Consider the following 18,208-nt stretch of genomic DNA (forward strand, 5'->3'; position numbering starts at 1 on the left):
CCCATAAACACAAAAGGATAAAAAGGGAGAAAAGCGAGAGATTAACCTGCAACATGCCTTATTTCGCATTGTGTTTATGTGGTTTGCTGTAGTGCCAGCAAACTGCAGCTTTCACCAGGCGAAGAAAAGTACTGTTCCGCATTCAGCAGTTTAGCTCGACTTGGCTCAAGGTTGGGGTAGCACAGCAATTTATCCGCAAGCTAAATGCTTCTAATGAACAAGGGGGTTATTATTGAAAGTATATTATATACTGAGCTCTGCTGGATGTGTCCATATGTGGCTGGAAGCCCTATACGGCCTCAGCCCTACCACTGTGGAGGGGGTGTGTGTGTGTGCGCGCAGATAGACTGCCTAGGTGGAGCACTCAGGGACAAAGCTGGGAAGATGGAAACATACTGTCAGTCAGCTGTGATAAAAATGCCTGCAGGCATGTAACGCCACACACAAACACAGGGCACAGACTGACGAGGTGAGCTGGCTTAAATGCAAACCCACACAGCACCGTACATATAAGAGGTTGTTTGACTGGAAGGAGTGAATCAAACAAGCAATTATGTCTGCAAATGAGCACATCTTCTTTCCAGAGTGATGTTGAGATGTTATGTTGTCTTTGAATTACAGGGCTGGGAGGTTATATGTTCTGGTAGTATTTACTCTTGCTTTTCCTAAGCGGTTCCTTTCTGGCCTTTTCAGCCTGATCTCGCATCTCATTCATGTGTTTGTCCTTCCGCTTCTCCACATCTTCCCTCATATCTCTTCTCTGATCTGTTATTTGTGGATGGAGCTTTAGCCGTGACACAGTGTACCCTGCCATGCTGTGCTGCACAGTGTTTATATAATTAATGGCTCAACATGTGCAGTCATAGGAGTAAAGTGCCAGTTTAGAGGATTTGTTCAGTTGTCACCAGTTTTGTCACTCGCTTGTGTGACCATGAGTCACTTTTATTTAGTGCTGCAGCAGTTCGTTTTGTCAGAATACGAATTTGCACAAATTAGATAATTATTAGTTTTCATTAGAGGACCAAATGCTGATGCTGGGTCGCTGCTTCTTTGGATGCAATATGAATATACTGTCACCAAATAGTTTATATTCCTGTTAAGAATCTAGTTGAATACAAGTTCACCTTTTTGCTTGTATTTCTTCTTCCTATTTAATTAGAAAGAAAATGTCCAAAATACACATTTACACATGCATCTTAAAAAGTTTTTGTTATTCATAAGTCTTAATCATATTCAAAAGGATAGACTATTTTATATTTTGTATTCATTACACGTGAAGAGAAATATTCAAGTCTTTTTTTATTTTCATTTTGATAATTGTGGCTTATAAATGACGGAAATCCAGTATCTAATATGAATCAACAAAGGATTTACAGCATGGGAATATCTTTCTTATGAACTGTGTGTTTATTTATACACTCGTTACTGTTTTTGAGGCTACTTTAGTGTCACAGAGGTAATCATTAGCATTGTGGAGGTTGCTTTGTTTTTGGTCAAGCGTTTCTCATCTTCTTCCTTACAGTACCTTACAAATACTCAGTGGGATTAAGGTTGGACGAACGTAGCTACCCAATCAACCACAACCGTGACATAGTTATCAAACCATTTGGTGGTAGTTTTGGCTGCCCACAGTGTCCTGGTGGAAAAGGAACTCAGAATCTCTATAAAGCTTTTCAGCAGCTGACCACCCAAACTAGCAAATGACATGGCACCCCGAGTCATCACAGACTGCAGAGACTTGACACTGGACTTTCATTCTATTCAATTCAATTCAATTTCAATTCGATTTTATTTATGTAGCGCCAAACAAAAGTTTCCTCAGGGTGCTTTATATTGTAAGTTAAAGACCCTGCTATAATAGAGAGAAAATGGAGAAAGCCCCCAAAATTTGATGACGCCCTTATGAGCAAGCGTTTTGGCGACAGTGGGAAGGAAAAACCTCCAGCAGAACCAGGCTCAGAGAGGGGCGGTCATCTACTGCAACCGGTTGGGAGTGAGGGGAGGACGAAAGGACAAAAGACACACTGTGCCTCTCCACTCTTCAGACTCTAGGACCTTGATTTGCAAAAGAAGAACAAACTTTTGTTTTATCTGAAAAGAGGACATTGGAGCACTGATCAGCAGTCCAATTTTTTTCTCCACTGCACAAGTAAGGTGCCCTTGACACTGTGTCTGCTTCACAATTGACTTGACTGACACCAGCCTCAGTCTACTTCTTGTGAAGTTTTGTGAAAGTCTTGATCAAAGTTTCCTGACAACCTTCCTAAGGCTGCGGTCATTCCTGTGTGTTTTACACCTTTTTGCTTGCACAATTTTCCCTCCAGTCAACTTTCCATTAATATGGTTCTATACAGCACTCTGTGAGCAGCCAGCCTTTTCAGCAGTGACCTTCTGTGACTTACCCTCCTCCTGGAGGGCGTCATCTAGACAACTGTCAAGTCAGCAGTCTTCTCCGGGTATGTGGTTACATCTACTTTATTACCCCGGGCAATACACAGTATTTATATTGTTTGAATAGTAATTTACTCAAACTATAAATTAAATATTTTAATAATTTGGGATTTTTTAAATTCCACATTGATTTTTGATGATCATAAACTCGTAGATGTCAAAATGGAAAAATGAAAGCTTGAAGTATTTCAGTTTATTATTGATGAATGTATGAAAAGCTCATCTTGTTGGAAAAAAGTTTCACTTTTTACTCTCGCTATATGTTTTTTGAGATGCACCAGTAGATTTTTGTGCTTTTACATCTCTGAGAGAAATGCAACAACGGTGCATCAGCATCGAACGCGGGAAGCTGGCAGTTCATGTTTGACATCTTCAATCCCTTAAAGCAATGGGAGGCTCACATTAACCTGTTTGAAACTGGAACATGATTTGTTGTTTGGTTAACACACTGTTAATTAGGGCCTGGTGTTATTCAATAATGGTATTGACACCAGCACAGCCTTTTGCTATTGATACTTATCTGTATACTTATTGATTTTCTTCCTTAATGGAATTGGATTTAAATTTATAACCAGAGCTTAGTGTGGCCTTCATTCACATGCCATATTGTCCAGTTAGTTCGCCATCTTTTTCACTATTGTGCAGAGCTGTTCATACTTAAGTTATGGATGGTTCTACTCCTGTCTTTAACCATCAGAAATTGTTCCTGTTTCTGTTTTTCCCACTCAGCTAGCAAAGCTTTGGGTACTTTGGATTCGTACCTTTTGTAACTATAAACAACAGGAAGACTGTAATTGTGTATGATGTCTTGGCCGCTGAGCATAGTGATATCTCCTCTTCTCTCCTCTCCATCCTACCCCTTCTCTTCCCTCCCCTCGGTCTTTGTATCCATCCATCTGCCTGTTTGTCTGTCTATAGATTGAGCAATCTGTGGACTGGATCTTGGCCAGTAGGCGGTTAACTAATATCGGCGTCTTTCTCCCCGTGGTTTGGCCACTGTTGGCGGAGTCTTCTGTTCTAAGTCTCCCTCTGATTAACGTCTGTTATTAGCTTTAATGAGCTGCTTAGTGATTGCCTGGGTACAGCTGCTGACATCCAGGAGGAACACTGTCTTTTCTGCTGTGTTCTTTATCTACTTTTGCTTTCTCTAATTTCTTCTGCTTTAATCATTGGGTGAGATTATTGACTTGGTATAAGCATTATTTTCCTTCAGGCGGTTTAAGACTTTCTTGTCAGTTTTCCTTGAAGCTGTCTCTCTTTGTGGCTTTGTTGGCCTGAGCATCGCCCTGGAATTCACTGCTCTATTTGGTTTAGAGCACAATCACCATGTTTCTAGGGTTAAGTAATAGCATTTGGACTGGCAGAAATAGAATCAACCATTTGTTTTTGGTGCTCCATCTCTTTCTCTGTCTGTTTAAATGTCTCTCTTTCATTCTCAATCAAGGTCGGTCTTGTCTAGCAGACAAGACCACGCTTGATTGTGGCAATAGCTGCCACTTTGCATTTATATTCTACTTCTATACCCTTAAAGTGGTCATACAGAACTTTCATATAAGCCATAAATTGAAGTGCCCAGGTGGTTATTTGTGTGTGTCAATGAAGAAAGGGTCAGGGTTTTGGGGTTGTTTTTTCTTTTTTTTGTTTTTTTTGTTTTTTTTTAAGGAGGACTGGTAGGATTGTCACTGACCATCAACCTGTCCAGAGTTTACCTTTTCTCTTGCCCAGTATCAGACCTAGAGACCAGTCAGAAAACTTGGCAATGTGTGCTCCCTAGGGGAATATTTGTATTCCCCAGCTTGTTGGTGAGTAGTTGCCGAAGGTTAGCTGCAAAAACCTCTAAAAACCTCTTTGTGATTGATTTGGTTGCTAGCAAGTTGCTGCAGTTGACAGTTGTCTGCTTGGAAGTTGCTGAATAGTCTGGGAACACTTTCCAATCACTCTCCAAGCCGGAGGAAAACTTTGAAGAGAGCGAAGCAAACAGGAAATGTTCTCCTTCAAAGCAAAACCAACATAACTTTAAGGACAAACCGTTTTCATTTGGTGTGACACTTTTCACAGTTTCACTACTGCCTGGAGAGTAGTGGGCAAGTGTTTGCAGACAAACTACAGACTAAAGCCCCCTGTCAAGACCTAAAAAGATAAACTAGAATATACATTTAAAAAGTGAGTATTCACATGTCCAAAAACTTGAATCTGGAATGCCTAAAATGTTTCGATATAGTTCCGTTTTCCATTCACATAAATCTCTATAAAGTTTTAAGTCTATCTAAACCAAACTACAGGATGTCAGGTAGAAACTTCTAAACAACCAAACACCTGTTTAGATATCTTTGAATATACTCGGGACCAGCACAAGGCATAGCCAAAGTTCTGTATGCGTAAATGTAAACGGCTTGGCTTTACAGATGTCTTCAGATAATTTAACTTTGGTTCTTGCTTATTGAGTTGGGGTATATAAATAAATCTTTTGTGGAAGTATACCATTACCATGATGAGTAATTTCTCTTACAGTTTGTTTGTTGCTTTTTTTGTTTTTTCAGTATTTGTGTTTGAAGGACGACCTGGATCTTTTTTTTTCTTCTTTGTTTTGTTTTGTGAACACTACGTGCACGACTAAAACAGAAATCATTACCAGAGGATGGGTTTTTTATAGATTTTTTTTCTGGTCTTTGTATAGTTATTTCCCAAAGGGATATTATTAAAAAAATGGGATAATTGTTTCTGTTCCACAAAAAAGTCATCCGGTAGAGACGAGAAATATAAATATAATATGGATGAAATGAATGAAGAATATCCTGGAGTTACTCATCAAGCCGTATAATAGCCACATTTGATGTTTCTAAATGTTGTGAGAGTGACACGTCTTGACCTGCTGTTTGGAAATGATCAGCGCAATCAGACAGGCCATCGTCGTTGTTCAACAGTAGGATATATAAAGCTGAAAATCAATAGCTGCGCTTTCATCTGCATCCGGCCTCATCTTACTTCCCCTTATAATCAGAGATTCTCTCATCGCTCCAGATAAAAAGCAATAGAGCTCCTAAATGATCCAGAGAAATAGTTCTGTCAAAAAATGATTTATCTTCTGTGAATAATCGCAGGGGTTATTGAATATTTTTAGATTAACTTAATTACTTGACTATAAAAAGCCATAAATTGAAGTTCTCCTAGCTGAGAATCTTTAGATCTTACCGAGTCTCTATTTCTCGTGTCAGCTGTGTGATAGGGGGACAAAGAAAAAAAAAAAAATCTGTTTTATCATTCTGTCACCAGCAAAGACGCATTCTGCTTGACCTGATGCAATTGGAGGCAATTGAAACAGTCATCTTACCATCCTGCTGCTGCTGGTGGTGCGTGGTGTTTTCGATTGCATCATGACCATGTGTGGAGACGCATACAGGCAAAAATGCACACACAGTTGCATTTTAACATGCACACACTGACCCATGCACACATAAAGGATTTGAACGTTTACTGTTAGGCATGTAAGTGTTTGGAAATGGCACCGTTTATTGGGGATATTTTTTTTTCTTTACTCATCAATACATATTTCATTATTTGAAATAAAAGAATCAAGATGTGATCACTGTGCAAACTTTTAGCTACTGCTCCATTTTCAGAGGTGCAAAAGTGATTGGACAGTTCACTGTTGAATCCTAGTGTGCTTTTGATATCTTCACTGCAAATCTCAATGTGAGGTCTGAAGACATGTGAATACAAGTGAACGACACTGTGAATATTATACGAGACAGATTTTGTTTTAAAATCCAGTGTGGTAGTGTACAGAGGCAAACCCCCCCAAAAATGGTGTTAAGTTAAGTCCTACCTGTGTGTATCAGCACAGATGTTTGTCTATGCAGCGCGGGGCTTTTACATATTTTGGGAGTTTTGGCTTTGTGTCTGCTGCTGTGTGTTTAATTGTGTCTGCTGCCCCTCAGAAAGTCTGCCTGTTACTCTTCTGTTTTTTTTCCCCCTAAACTAAGGCCACAGATTACACACACTAATGACTTAATGGACTGATCCTTCAATTACATGTCATGAAACTTTCCCAAATCACACATTAGGCAGGCACATTTACTATGCCTTGAGTGGATCAAGTAATGATCATGTGTTTGTAAAAGCAGGCAGCCTAAATTAAGCAGAAGTAGAGATTCTTTCTTTTCTCTGCACCTGTTGGATGCATTAAAGACTCTTTTATTACGTGAAAGTATGACTTATTATATGTAACCTGCTTATAGATACAGGGCACTGGTTAAAAAAGAGTACATTATGTAAAAAATAGTAAAAACAAAGAAAATGTTAATATGAAATAGAAATGGTGTTACGTCATTTAAAACGAAGCATAACAGCATAAAAAACACGAGTGTAAAGGCATTCATTTAGTTTTGCCTGGGTAAATGGCAAAGAGCAAAATTGTAATAAAAACTGTGATTAAAAAATCTGCTATGCAAAGAAAAAAACAGAAATGTTTATGGTCTATGGGTTAAAGAGTAAAGGGACCATTAGGGTTGTTATTAGTGCGAGGTTCATAGCCAGCATCCCTGATGGTGTGAGAGTGCATTAGTGCACATTGTATTGGTGAATTCTACATCTGTGAAGACACCATTAAAGCTGAATGATATATTCTGCTTTTGGAACAACATATGCTGCCACCCAGATGAAGCAAGACAACGCCAAGCCACGCTCTGCACTTACTGCAACAGCATGCCTCAGAAGAAAAGTGTCTGTGTGCTAAACCGGCACCCATTAAAAACATTTGGCACATAACATTTGGCCCCAAACTGTTGAGCGTTTGAAATTCCTATATCAAACAAGAATGAAAAAACCTTTTGCTTTCAGAAGCACTCCTCAGTTGCCAAAAGCTTACAGACTGTTGTTAAAGGCCAGGTGATGCAACACAGTGGTAATTATACTCTTGTCACATCTTTTGAAATGTGTTCAAATTCAAAATCTACATGCAATTTATAATAAATATAATAATTATAAATATAAAGTATAAATATAATAATTTATAATAATGCTTTAGTTGCATTATTCTCATCTCTAATTACTGCTCAGTGTGGCTCAGGGAAGGGCAGCATTTAATTTTTCTGATTGGTGGGACATAAATATCATTAACCAGTGTATGTTTTACTTTCCATAGTCTGAAATATCAACAATTGTAAATCCTAAAGGTTTACAATTTGATATTGTAGTCTGTTATCTTGTGCTTTTGCTGATCAATTTTAAGGGTATTTTACCGTTTTTGTGTTTTTTGCCCAGAAGATGGAAATGACCTCATAGCTAAATCTAGTACAAGACATCATTTCCTTTTATGTTATTAATGTGTTTTGTGCACATATAAATAAATAAATAAACAAACAAACAAACAGGACAACTTTTTAAGGCCTTCTTTTTAAAACTATACTGCATGACGTACAAGAGATTCTAATATTGCACTTCAACGAGTCACGTAAGAAATTTAAAAAAAAAATGGTGAAAAATGAAAAAATGGTGATTTGTCTTGTGCATCTTAAAATTGCCTTTAATTAGGCTGTGTCTTCCTCGTAAATGAACTACCCCTTTAAAAACACACACACACAAAAGGTTTAAAAAAATAAATATTTCCAAAAAAACTCACCCTTGTGAAATGATCAGGATATTTTTTCCTTTAATAGAAGCTGACTTTACAAGCTGAATTGGACTTTTCATGTGCAGATTTGTTGATTACACCTCTAAGCAGCAACAATAGTGATTATCCAACCAGTAATTTTGGTAGTACTCACTAAAACAATGCAAATCTTAGTGATTTAAGAGACAAATTGATGTGTATTGTTTGGCAAACCTTTCTTTGCTTTCTTAATAAAATTGCCTGCCATATAACAACGCTTGCAGAGTGTGTGAATTGTAAGCCCTACCAGGAACCATTGTGTCGCTTCAGCTATGATTTGTGCTATTGATCGCCTGTCCCCATTACTACCACCACCCCACCACCTACACCACCACCACCAACCGTATGCTATTATTGTGGAATTAGAACACTGTGGCGGAAAGCACAAACCTCACCCCAGCCAATGTTGCATCTCTCTGGCATTTCCATGGTTACACGACTGTGGAATATGTCGCCAGCTGCGCGCCTGTTGAATCACATATTTACACACACATCTGTGCTATAGAAATGTGCCACAGGGCTGGCAGAGTGCTGGTATTGGGCAGGGCTTGTAGGTTTGTAGCGTGTACAGAGACAGCAGTAGAAACAGTTAATGTGACGCTTGCTCAACGTTAAACACTTTAAGCTTTCTCATACAAGACACCATCTTACCTCCGGCAAAGTGGATCATTATGTGTGCGCACATAGGCAGATATGGTATTAATAGCTGTATTCCATTTGATGTCAAGGACTTAGATTATCTTGCCAAGAGCTTTGGGGGCTGCTGGTTGATATATGGACACAGGGCTTACAGTGCAGATAGTGGGAAGATGAGAACATTGTTAAGTGATTGTGTAGATTCATCTTATCATTGGTGAGGCTGAAGTTCAGCGCTTTCACAAAGCTTAGTAGTGTACTTTGAAGAAAAAATATTGTAACTTCTAAGAACCCAAAAAAATGAAGCCAGTGGATGACTTCTTATTGACTTCAGATAAGTTTCTATGCCTCATAAACCCCCCGAAAATCAGAGTTTGGTCATTTTTTTTAATAATAATTTTTTTTTAATTTATTCAATTAATCACTCCTCTATTTACCTCAGCTCATACCACTTCGACCTGTTCACTCTTCCTTCACCTCTAGCTGTCTGTTTTCATATCTTCTCATCACACACTGCCATAATTTTATTATCTCCGGTGATTTTGTGCGTATGCGTGTCTGTATGTGTGTTTAGTCTCACTAAGGTGAGACTATCAGGTTTGCCGGGGTGACACTCTTCTTAATGATCTAGCAGTATGAATCGCACCTCTGTAAAATGTTCTCTTCTCATTAACAACATTGTTATCAGACTAATTGTGCCACAGAGAAGAAATCAGAGGGTTTTTTTTGTTGTTGTTGCTAGAGCCAAAGTGACAGTTGGGGGGTGCGGTGTCAGAGACAGACAGGGACTTTGAAGGATCGTCAGTCTAACTTGAAGCTAAGGTGTGGCTCTTGGCTTTTCTTTCTTTTTTTTCTTTTTTTTTACCTCGAAGCCTTTCAGCGGTGTCACTGGGGTGTCATTCTGAGGGTGAAAAGTGGATTGTGACATGTTTGGATTCAGCATCCAAATTGTAAGCCATTAGGTTCATTAGATTTAACCTCAAACCAGCGCTGTAAATGATAAATAATGACTGCAGCACTTTATGTGATATTGTAAGCTTTGGGTGTTGAAATCTTATTAAAACCAATTGGGTTTTATCTCTCTTTGGCCGAACAAAACTCAAGTTTGCTTGTAATTAATCTGAACCAGCAGAAGGTTGTCAAACGGGACTGTTTTTTATTGCCAATTGCTGTCTACATGGACACGCAGCCGCTTTCTCACTCGGCGCACACACTGTCTTTGTGATTACATCAGGCTAAACTGGCTCGTTTATCATCTTACATCACGTTACCTTGTGGCCCGTAGTTGTAGAGGGCAGATGGCAGCACCGGCGCGAGCGAGCACGTCGTGTGTGCTTGCGCGTGTGCACGCGTTTGTGTATGTAGGTGCCTGCACTCAGTCTCTGGAGGTGTAACCCAGCTCAGCATGCCAAGCTGTGCCAAGTGCTCACAGCTGGCAGCAACCAAGCAGTTGGTCTCTCTGGACAAGTTGCCCCCTGCGCCAGGACAAACAGGAAATGAGCCCTGAGGCCTGGCAGGAAACTGGCTGTTGGGCCAATAGGAAGAGTGGTGGACAGTTGGGAGGGGGTGAAAGAGCGAGTCGGGGCGACAGCTCGGAGAGGAAGGAAAGCAACAGAAGAGGTGTCAAACGTCTGTGCTACGAGAGGTTCAGAGAATTAGGGAGGAGGGAGAGTAGAGGAAAAAAGTAACTGATGCACGAGAGGTTAGGAGGCTGTGTGAGAGGATTTATGTGAGTGGGCATCACCCCAGCTTCGGGTTGATGGGTGTCATTCAGTTTAGAATACTAAATGAAACATGTCCGGCCATAACTGTGTCTTTATGCCTGAGTATCACATTCCTTTTAAACATTATGTCTCTGCCTCGCTGACAGCCAGGGCCCGACACATTATGTTTTTATGTGTTGACTGTCCATCCCAAACGGTCAACCCATAAAAGATAGTGCTTGTGTACATAACACCTTTTTAAGGAATTCCTTGAAATTTGACACAGCTGTTCACTGAGACTGAGTGATTGGGCTTTGATAGTCAGCTGTCAGCTAATGTGGCATTTCATAAAAGCCTCGAGGGGAATTGGTACAAAATGTGCTGCTGAAGCCAGGCTTTACCTGAGTGGCCCACACTGGATTATTAGTGATCATATTTCAGCATATTTGGGGGCCCATTTTGCATTTTTGATTAGTTTCTCTTTCGTCTAAGAGAGTCTACAAAGGTTTGGTTATTGCTTGCAAGTTAGCGCCAACACTTCCAGCCTTGTGCCTTCTCTACCAGCTGACTGACAAACCACGTTCCGGCTGTGGCAGACTTTCTCAAAGAAGGATTAAACAGCATTTTCTTGGGTCGCAGCTAGCAATGGTAGGCCTTCTACTATATGAATATTCAAAATCTGTAGGTAGAGATGAGACTTTTTAGCACCTGAAGCTGTCTGGTTTCCATTTGTAGTCTGATTTTAGTCCTTCTGACAGGTGCACAAGTAGTCGCTTACCTGCAGGTGAGCGATCCCTGTGAAGAAGATAACCAGGGGAAATCCTGGCCCAATTATCTACTGGCTACACCTCAGGCCTTCCCCCAGAAGCTCTGCTGTTTTTACTGACATCGACATTAGTCAATGTGTTTTGAGACTGAAGTTACTCTGACCTCACAAAACACTTTTTTTGCCATAACTGATTCTCTTTAAGATACAGTTTCACATAAATTTCTTAATATTATAAAACCATTGGGTGGTTACTTTGTACATCAAGGTAGTAATTCAGCTTTATGGATTAATAACTCCCCGTCGTGGCTTGTGTTATCCCCTCACAAAATGGTCTCCAGTTGTAGAGCAATTACTGCTCTGTAATCACTTTTATTGTCGTGTAAGTTTGTTTTGTGCGTGTGCAGTTTTGTGTGCCGGCTCCTTGGCCGGGCCGCCAAGTCTGCAGTCTGTGTGCGCTGTGCTGCTCTGCCAGTCTGAGCACAAAATGCCAGTTTTCTCTGTGTACACTGCCACTGTGTTTCATCGAGTTGGCTGTATCAAAGTAGTTCTAATCTCCTACCAAGGTGAATGTCAGACCTGCTCTTTTACCAGCTGACACTCTGCCTCTGAAGAACTTGAGAATACTATTTGGCAAAAGATTATTGTGCAGGCAGGACTCACACAGGACTAAAGCAGCCAGAACCCTCAGTCACTGATGTGAAGTTCACTGAAGCTTGAACTTCCAGAAATTCCCCTGGCTCTTATTTGTGAAGCATTTCTTCAGAGACATGGATCATGTCCCAGACATGTATTGTCAGCTGGTCCTTGGTGTGAAGGAAAAGCTCCCGAAGTAATCACCAAGAGAGTTTCTTGAAGGAATTTCCACTGAGGCATGGATCCTATGAAAGTAATTAGCAAAATCTTCTTTTGATGACAGGTCAACTGTTACAGTCTGTTAACTGTTAAAGGTGGCCTAATGGTCCCCCTCTTCATTTTTTCCCCCATCTGTGTTGTATTTCCAGTGTTAGCAAAACACACGGCTGCTACTGTGAAGGCAGATCAAGTGAGGCAGCTACAGATTTTTAAATAATCTGACATTTAGCTCACAGCTTTGATTCTTTTATCTTTTCAACACTGAACAAAAAGAGCTGTCTGGACTACCTGACCATAAAACTGATTAAATGACCTGAGGTCTGGCTGCTGGTAAGCATTCATCCATGTGGGGCAGTGTAGCCCTGTGATAGAGCCACACTGAGTCCTCAGTGTACTCCCGCTGCACTGCTCCTCTTTCCTCTTTGCCTGCACTTTTCTGTGTTCTTGCTATTCTGATGAACTACGCCCAGTTCCAGTACAACCACCGCACTACCTGAAGCTGTCCCTCGTAGAGTCGAGGTCTACTTTTGGATCTGTGACTGAACAAAAAGACCTTAGCCACGACAAAGACTGATTTGAGGCTTTGGGATACTCAGGGTCTCTCAGAATACTAAAGCAGTGGCACTTTCATCAGCTTGTTATAATCAGCAGCGGCACCATGCAAGTACCTGTGAGCCTGTTCAAAATTAATCTTTTCAGCTACAGGTTTAATATCGTCGCTGCTCAGAACTGCTGCAGCCCAAGGAGATGCCTGTGCTGTAACATCGTCAGCCATTTTTACACAAAGATTGCACATATTCACTGTTCTGAGATCACTCACCGTGCTGTCCCAGCTGCACAAAACCAGCATAATGCTTTTCCCAGTTGTGTAGTTTTTACATAACAGGCCTGCACTGAGAATTCTGAGGGTCATAACAAATGTGACACATAATGTTTGATGTTGGAAATATGAGGGGATATATCACCTTAGTCTTATCGCTGGGTGTTTGTCTCGTCTGTTTGCCTTTGTCTCGGTTGCTTTGTTACCTAATTTAAGAGTCTATCTTCTTCAGAATTCAGCTTCTTGAACAATTAACCTGGAAAGTGCAGTTCAAAGCAGCAGTTGTGTAGTTGTGTCGTGTTGTGCGTCATCTGGTTACAGATGTGTGTCTTTGACAAAAAAAACAGTGGTTACTAAATGACTGGCAAACTTTTTTTAATTGTTGGTGTTCCATCTGTTGCTGCTGAAAAGCAGTGCCAATGCATGAATAATTTCCGTTGATAAAATTAAACTAGTCTACAAACAGCGCTCCCTGATGATCTACCAGCATATATTATCCTCACCTCTGTGGCTCCCCTTCATCGGGTTTGGTTCATTTAGGTTGGCTGCTTTTCTTTCCATGGAATTTAAAACCAAATATCACAAAAAAGGTGAAGTTTCTGATGTATTTGTTTAAATTACTTACTGTAGGATTAGTGGCACTTAGCCATATTACCCAGCAGTAAGTAACATCTGCCTGTGCAGTGTTCCCTCTTTACAGAGTTTGTGTTAAAGTTATTGTTTCTTGCAGCGCTGTAGACGAGGTATGAAATGTAAAATTGCGTACTTTTGCTCTGTTATAACAGCTGCTCAAACACTGTGTTTAGATCCGGTTGATTGTAGTTGACTTCTGCCGTGGCCTCAATTTAAGCTGAGGAAAAATGTTGAGTTCTCATCCCATCAGCTGTCTCTGAGTGGTAACATTTCCTCAGTGGGTGACCTCTTCCTCTCTCGATATGTTTACACTTCTCATTGCTGATTTACTTTCTGTCTTTCTTTCTTTTTTTTCTGATCTCCTGCTGAAAATTGGATTTTATGAGATTATATCTCTGTATGTTTGCACAAATAATGACTGCTATGTCTGCCCTCTGGCTGTAGTACGTCTCCTCTCTCTTTTTTTTTTTTTTTTTTTTTTGCATTATAAGTATTGGGGTAAAATAAACTGTACTGTCATCTAATCAGAAAAAAAGCCTCTGACCACTTTCATATCTGGTATTAAAGATCTGGTAGCCGTGTGAACAAAATTAGATTTCTGTGCTACTGGACACGTTGACATGTCCTGATGTAATGGGATGAAAGACCTCACTGAAATGAAGGAAGCATAGCCTCTCGCTCTACATTCTGTCCATCCTTACCTGACTTTAAGCAGACAAGACAAATGAGACAGCACACACACACACACACAAGCATGCAGCCTAGTTGTTAGCAGCTTTGTAGCCCTGGCCCAAAGCCAGCTCCCTGTCCGTCTGTCTGTCTGTCAGACGGAGCATGCTCATTACAACCTTGACAACATTCCACTGAGGTTGCCAAGGATACCAGGCAGAGCTGGCAGGACCTGAATGTATGTGTATTTGAGTGTTTAATAGGAGCTCACACAAATACATAGACCAGTGTTTTGGTTATATGACCACACACACACACACACACACACACACACACACACACACACACACACACACACACACACACACACACACACACACACACACACTCTCTCTTTGCCTTTGCTCTTTTTCTCTCTCTCTCTCCCTCTCTCTCTGTCTCCCTCTCTCGCTCATTCCTTTCTCTCTGTAGATCATTGTTAATCAGTCTCGTCCCATCTCCTCTCCACTGGCTGTCAGTGGCTTGTCAGAAGCCCGTCAGAGCCCCTGCAGTCCGTCACACACTACTGCCGTTAATGACATCTGATGACACCCATCGTTGAAGTCACCCACTGGAGATGACTGGGGACTCGGCGTGCTCGCAGCTTAGGAATTGTTTCTTTTGTTCAGCCCTGCAGTGTGTTTAAAAATATATCCCCAAACATAATTCTGCTTTACTTATGTGCAGACTGTTTGTCTTTCAGCTCGACTGACCTCCTTCACCTTGCTTTTCACAGCTGCATTTGAACTCATTGCAGTAGGAGTTTACATCAAAGGTCATGTGAAAACCCTGAATTCATCAACAAATACTGAGCTGTTTAAAAGTGATACATTTAGGATAGACGTACAGCTAAGATAAAAGATTGCATTTGAAAGGGGAAGACCTTTCAAAGTTACTGGCATGAATTTGACTAGTAAAACTTCAGCTGGATAATTTTGGGGTATTTTTTCTGGAAAAAATATGTTAAATACATTCATGCTGTCTGCAACATGAAAAGCACAAATTGTCCTTTGTGCACAAACTCTGTAATATTTTCGAAATGTTCAAAGAAGCCACGGGAAAGGTTGAACCGCTGTTCAAAGATGATAATCATTAGGCTGCTCTAATAGGCCTCTTTTTAGTGTCTTCCTACATCCTTCCACACCGTCTTCACTGCTTCATCCCCCTTTTATACCTTTGCTCCAATTTGTCAGCGTCTTCGTTCATTTCCTTACATCTTTCGTAACCCACCCACTTACCTCTTCCCTTCTCCTACTCTCCCCATTGAATTAGTCCTCCCCATGCACCTATGGCTGTATTGTTCCCCTGTCAGGGTTTATGTTGACAGGCTTATGGCAGAGCCCCTGCTGTGCTGGGAACCTGGCATTGCTTGCCATATCTCTCCCCTGAATTCTCCCGTTTTCTTCTGTTGTCTTTTTTTAAACTTCCCTTCTTTTTCTTTGGCCCGTCTCACTGTCTTTTTATCTGTCAGTCTCTTTCCCATAAGCAGCAAATTCTTTACGCTCTGTCGTCGTTCTCATTTTGTCTTCTCCAGAGGAGGAAGTGGAAAACTTTGACGTGTCCAGTCTCCAGGAAGAGGCTCTGAGGAATATTGAGGCTGACAGCTTCTGGTGCATGAGCAAACTGCTGGACGGGATCCAGGTAAGCTTGTGTGTTCAGACTGTGCAGGTTGCCTCACAACATTTTCAATGATAGGTTTTAAAGCCACTACATGAACGTCCAGTAACAGATGCTTTACCATATTACTGATCCTCTTTAGTCATCACTCTAAGTTGAGATGGAGGAACTGAAAGGGTGTTCACATATTAATCGCTTGACAAGACATCAGCCTGATATCTGTCAGCTGGCTAGCTTTTGCTAGCTAGCTACCTGTGGTTTAACCTGTTGTTTAACATGTAAGACCACTCATCTTCCACAGTTTCATATCTTGTAATCAGAAATTTGTCAACGCACAAAAAGAGCTCAAATTGTGGTGAAAAGTCTTTTTTTTTTACCAACAACTACATTGATAAGTGATAAATTGATAGTTAATTTGTATACTTAGTGTTAATGAATCAAAACAATGAAATTATCTTTAATAATGTTCACTAATCAAAAGTAATGTCAAAACATATGTTTATTTTCATCATAACTTTGTTTAATGAAAGGTAATTCATTCTTGATTGCATGTACTTATGAGTTATGTATAGCTAATGAGAGATGCTCAGGGTTACATACTGATGACATCAGTAAACATAACATTTTCTATACTTTGTGTGTGTGTAAGGTGAGCTGGTCAAAGATGTCACATACTCGTGTGACTTTTGATGGTTTTAAAGTAACAAGTTTTAAACCAAGCCACAATTGTTTTAATTAACCAAATTATTTTATTGCCTAAAATTAGCTGAACTGGCTGAAAGCAACATTAATATCAAGTAGAACTTAAACAGTAAGTGATGGAGGACATGTGATTTACAGCACCTCAACTTCCACCTGCCCACATATGTTCTTTAGTGGTTGTATAAATAACTTTATAACGTATAAAAGCTGTTTGTAGATGTACTACACTGTGTTTTGTAAGTTGTATTAAAACTTCACAAAAACCATCCAGATAATGTTCAAAGAAGCATTAAAAGCTCATTCTTAACCAATTAGTAAACATTATAAATAAAAATGTTAGTTAAGATGAACAATATTAAAATAAGCCAGTAGTTCATTACAGTTAACTACTGTTTTTACCATTTTTATCTTTTTAATGATATAAAGTTTTGTTGCCTCATTTCTTATTAATATGACTTCTGGACTGATTATATTACTTCTTCTGGTCACTCCCAGATGGTCCTGCTGAGAGTTGAACTGAAAACCCAGCTCTCATGAAGGAGTGGCTAGACATGGCATCAGTAAAATATAACACTAATTATGCATTGGTTCAACACTTGATTAACAAGTCCAAAACAGCCTTCAAAGACAATGACAACGCTCGGCTCCTTTTTAATCTCCATACAGCTTGGTAGATGTGAACTTTTGGTTTTGGAGGGTTGCACATAATAGACGACTCAGCCAGTAGCTACCTGACATTAGAGCAATGTGGATGGAGCGTGGATTTGCAACACTATCTGACCATCCAACACGCAGTTTGGACAGACCATAAATCCCACCTAACGGCACCTTTCCTCTGTTTTCCTTGGTTATAGACCATTAATTTGAAAAATAATTGCATCTTTCCACTACATAGGGCAAGTTTTACACCATAACTCTTTCTTCAGCATGATTTTCTTCCGCTTTGTGTGCGTGCATAAAATAACAGCTGAGATAATCAGCTGTACAGACAGTGTGGAATGTTATAGCGTTTTGGTGGGCTGGTATTCCTCTCCGTTGCAAAGCTGGCAGGACTTCTTGTGTAAGCATTACATACAGCCTTTCTGTGTGGGTTTCAGAAATGTGATTGTCTTGCATATTCTAAAGCGTGCCCGAGTGTCTGGAGGCCAGATAATTGCATACAGTCCACATCACCAAACTTCATTTTGTTTCATCATTTCTTCCCAAACCGTCTTGCCCACGAGCTCTGTTAATCGACCCCGCTCTCAGCGGTCATGGTTGAGCCATCTGTCAATTCTAAATGTGCTTGCCTGGGCTGGCGGTACATTTGCCCTCAATAGCAACATTGTTGCTTAGCATCCCAAATTCTGCGTCCATTTTGAAATATATATTTGTTTTATTATTTCTTGCTGTGTTGTAAGATTAAATTCTTTGAAAAGTCATTCGTGCTATCAAAAAAAAGTAGCCAGCCCACTTCCCTTCATCTTAAAGCAGCTGCATTTTAGCTCCTTTTGAGATGCTAATGATACCAAAGTCAGATGTTACTGTTAGCCGTGGCAGCTGTAATTGTTACTTACTGGCAAAGTAAAAGAAACATCTGCCAAGTCTTAGCAGTGGGAATGATGACTGTACTATAAAGTAACACTTAGGAGAATTGCCACTGCAGTAAGTGTTAAAGTATATTTACC

General features: G+C 40.2%; 1 protein-coding gene across 3 annotated transcripts in view; it reads left to right on the forward strand.

The window, feature by feature from the left end:
- tbc1d22a (TBC1 domain family, member 22a) overlaps positions 1 to 18,208 on the forward strand; it is a 157,359-nt gene that overhangs the window by 74,457 nt on the left and 64,694 nt on the right. For all 3 annotated transcript variants that reach the window (XM_039601206.1, XM_031758505.2, XM_031758503.2), the window contains one exon: positions 15,757 to 15,863. In XM_039601206.1, the coding sequence (XP_039457140.1) occupies positions 15,757 to 15,863 (107 nt within the window). The remainder of the gene's footprint in view (positions 1 to 15,756; positions 15,864 to 18,208) is intronic.

The sequence above is a fragment of the Oreochromis aureus genome, linkage group 17, assembly GCF_013358895.1.
Source record: "Oreochromis aureus strain Israel breed Guangdong linkage group 17, ZZ_aureus, whole genome shotgun sequence".
Lineage (NCBI taxonomy): Eukaryota > Metazoa > Chordata > Actinopteri > Cichliformes > Cichlidae > Oreochromis > Oreochromis aureus.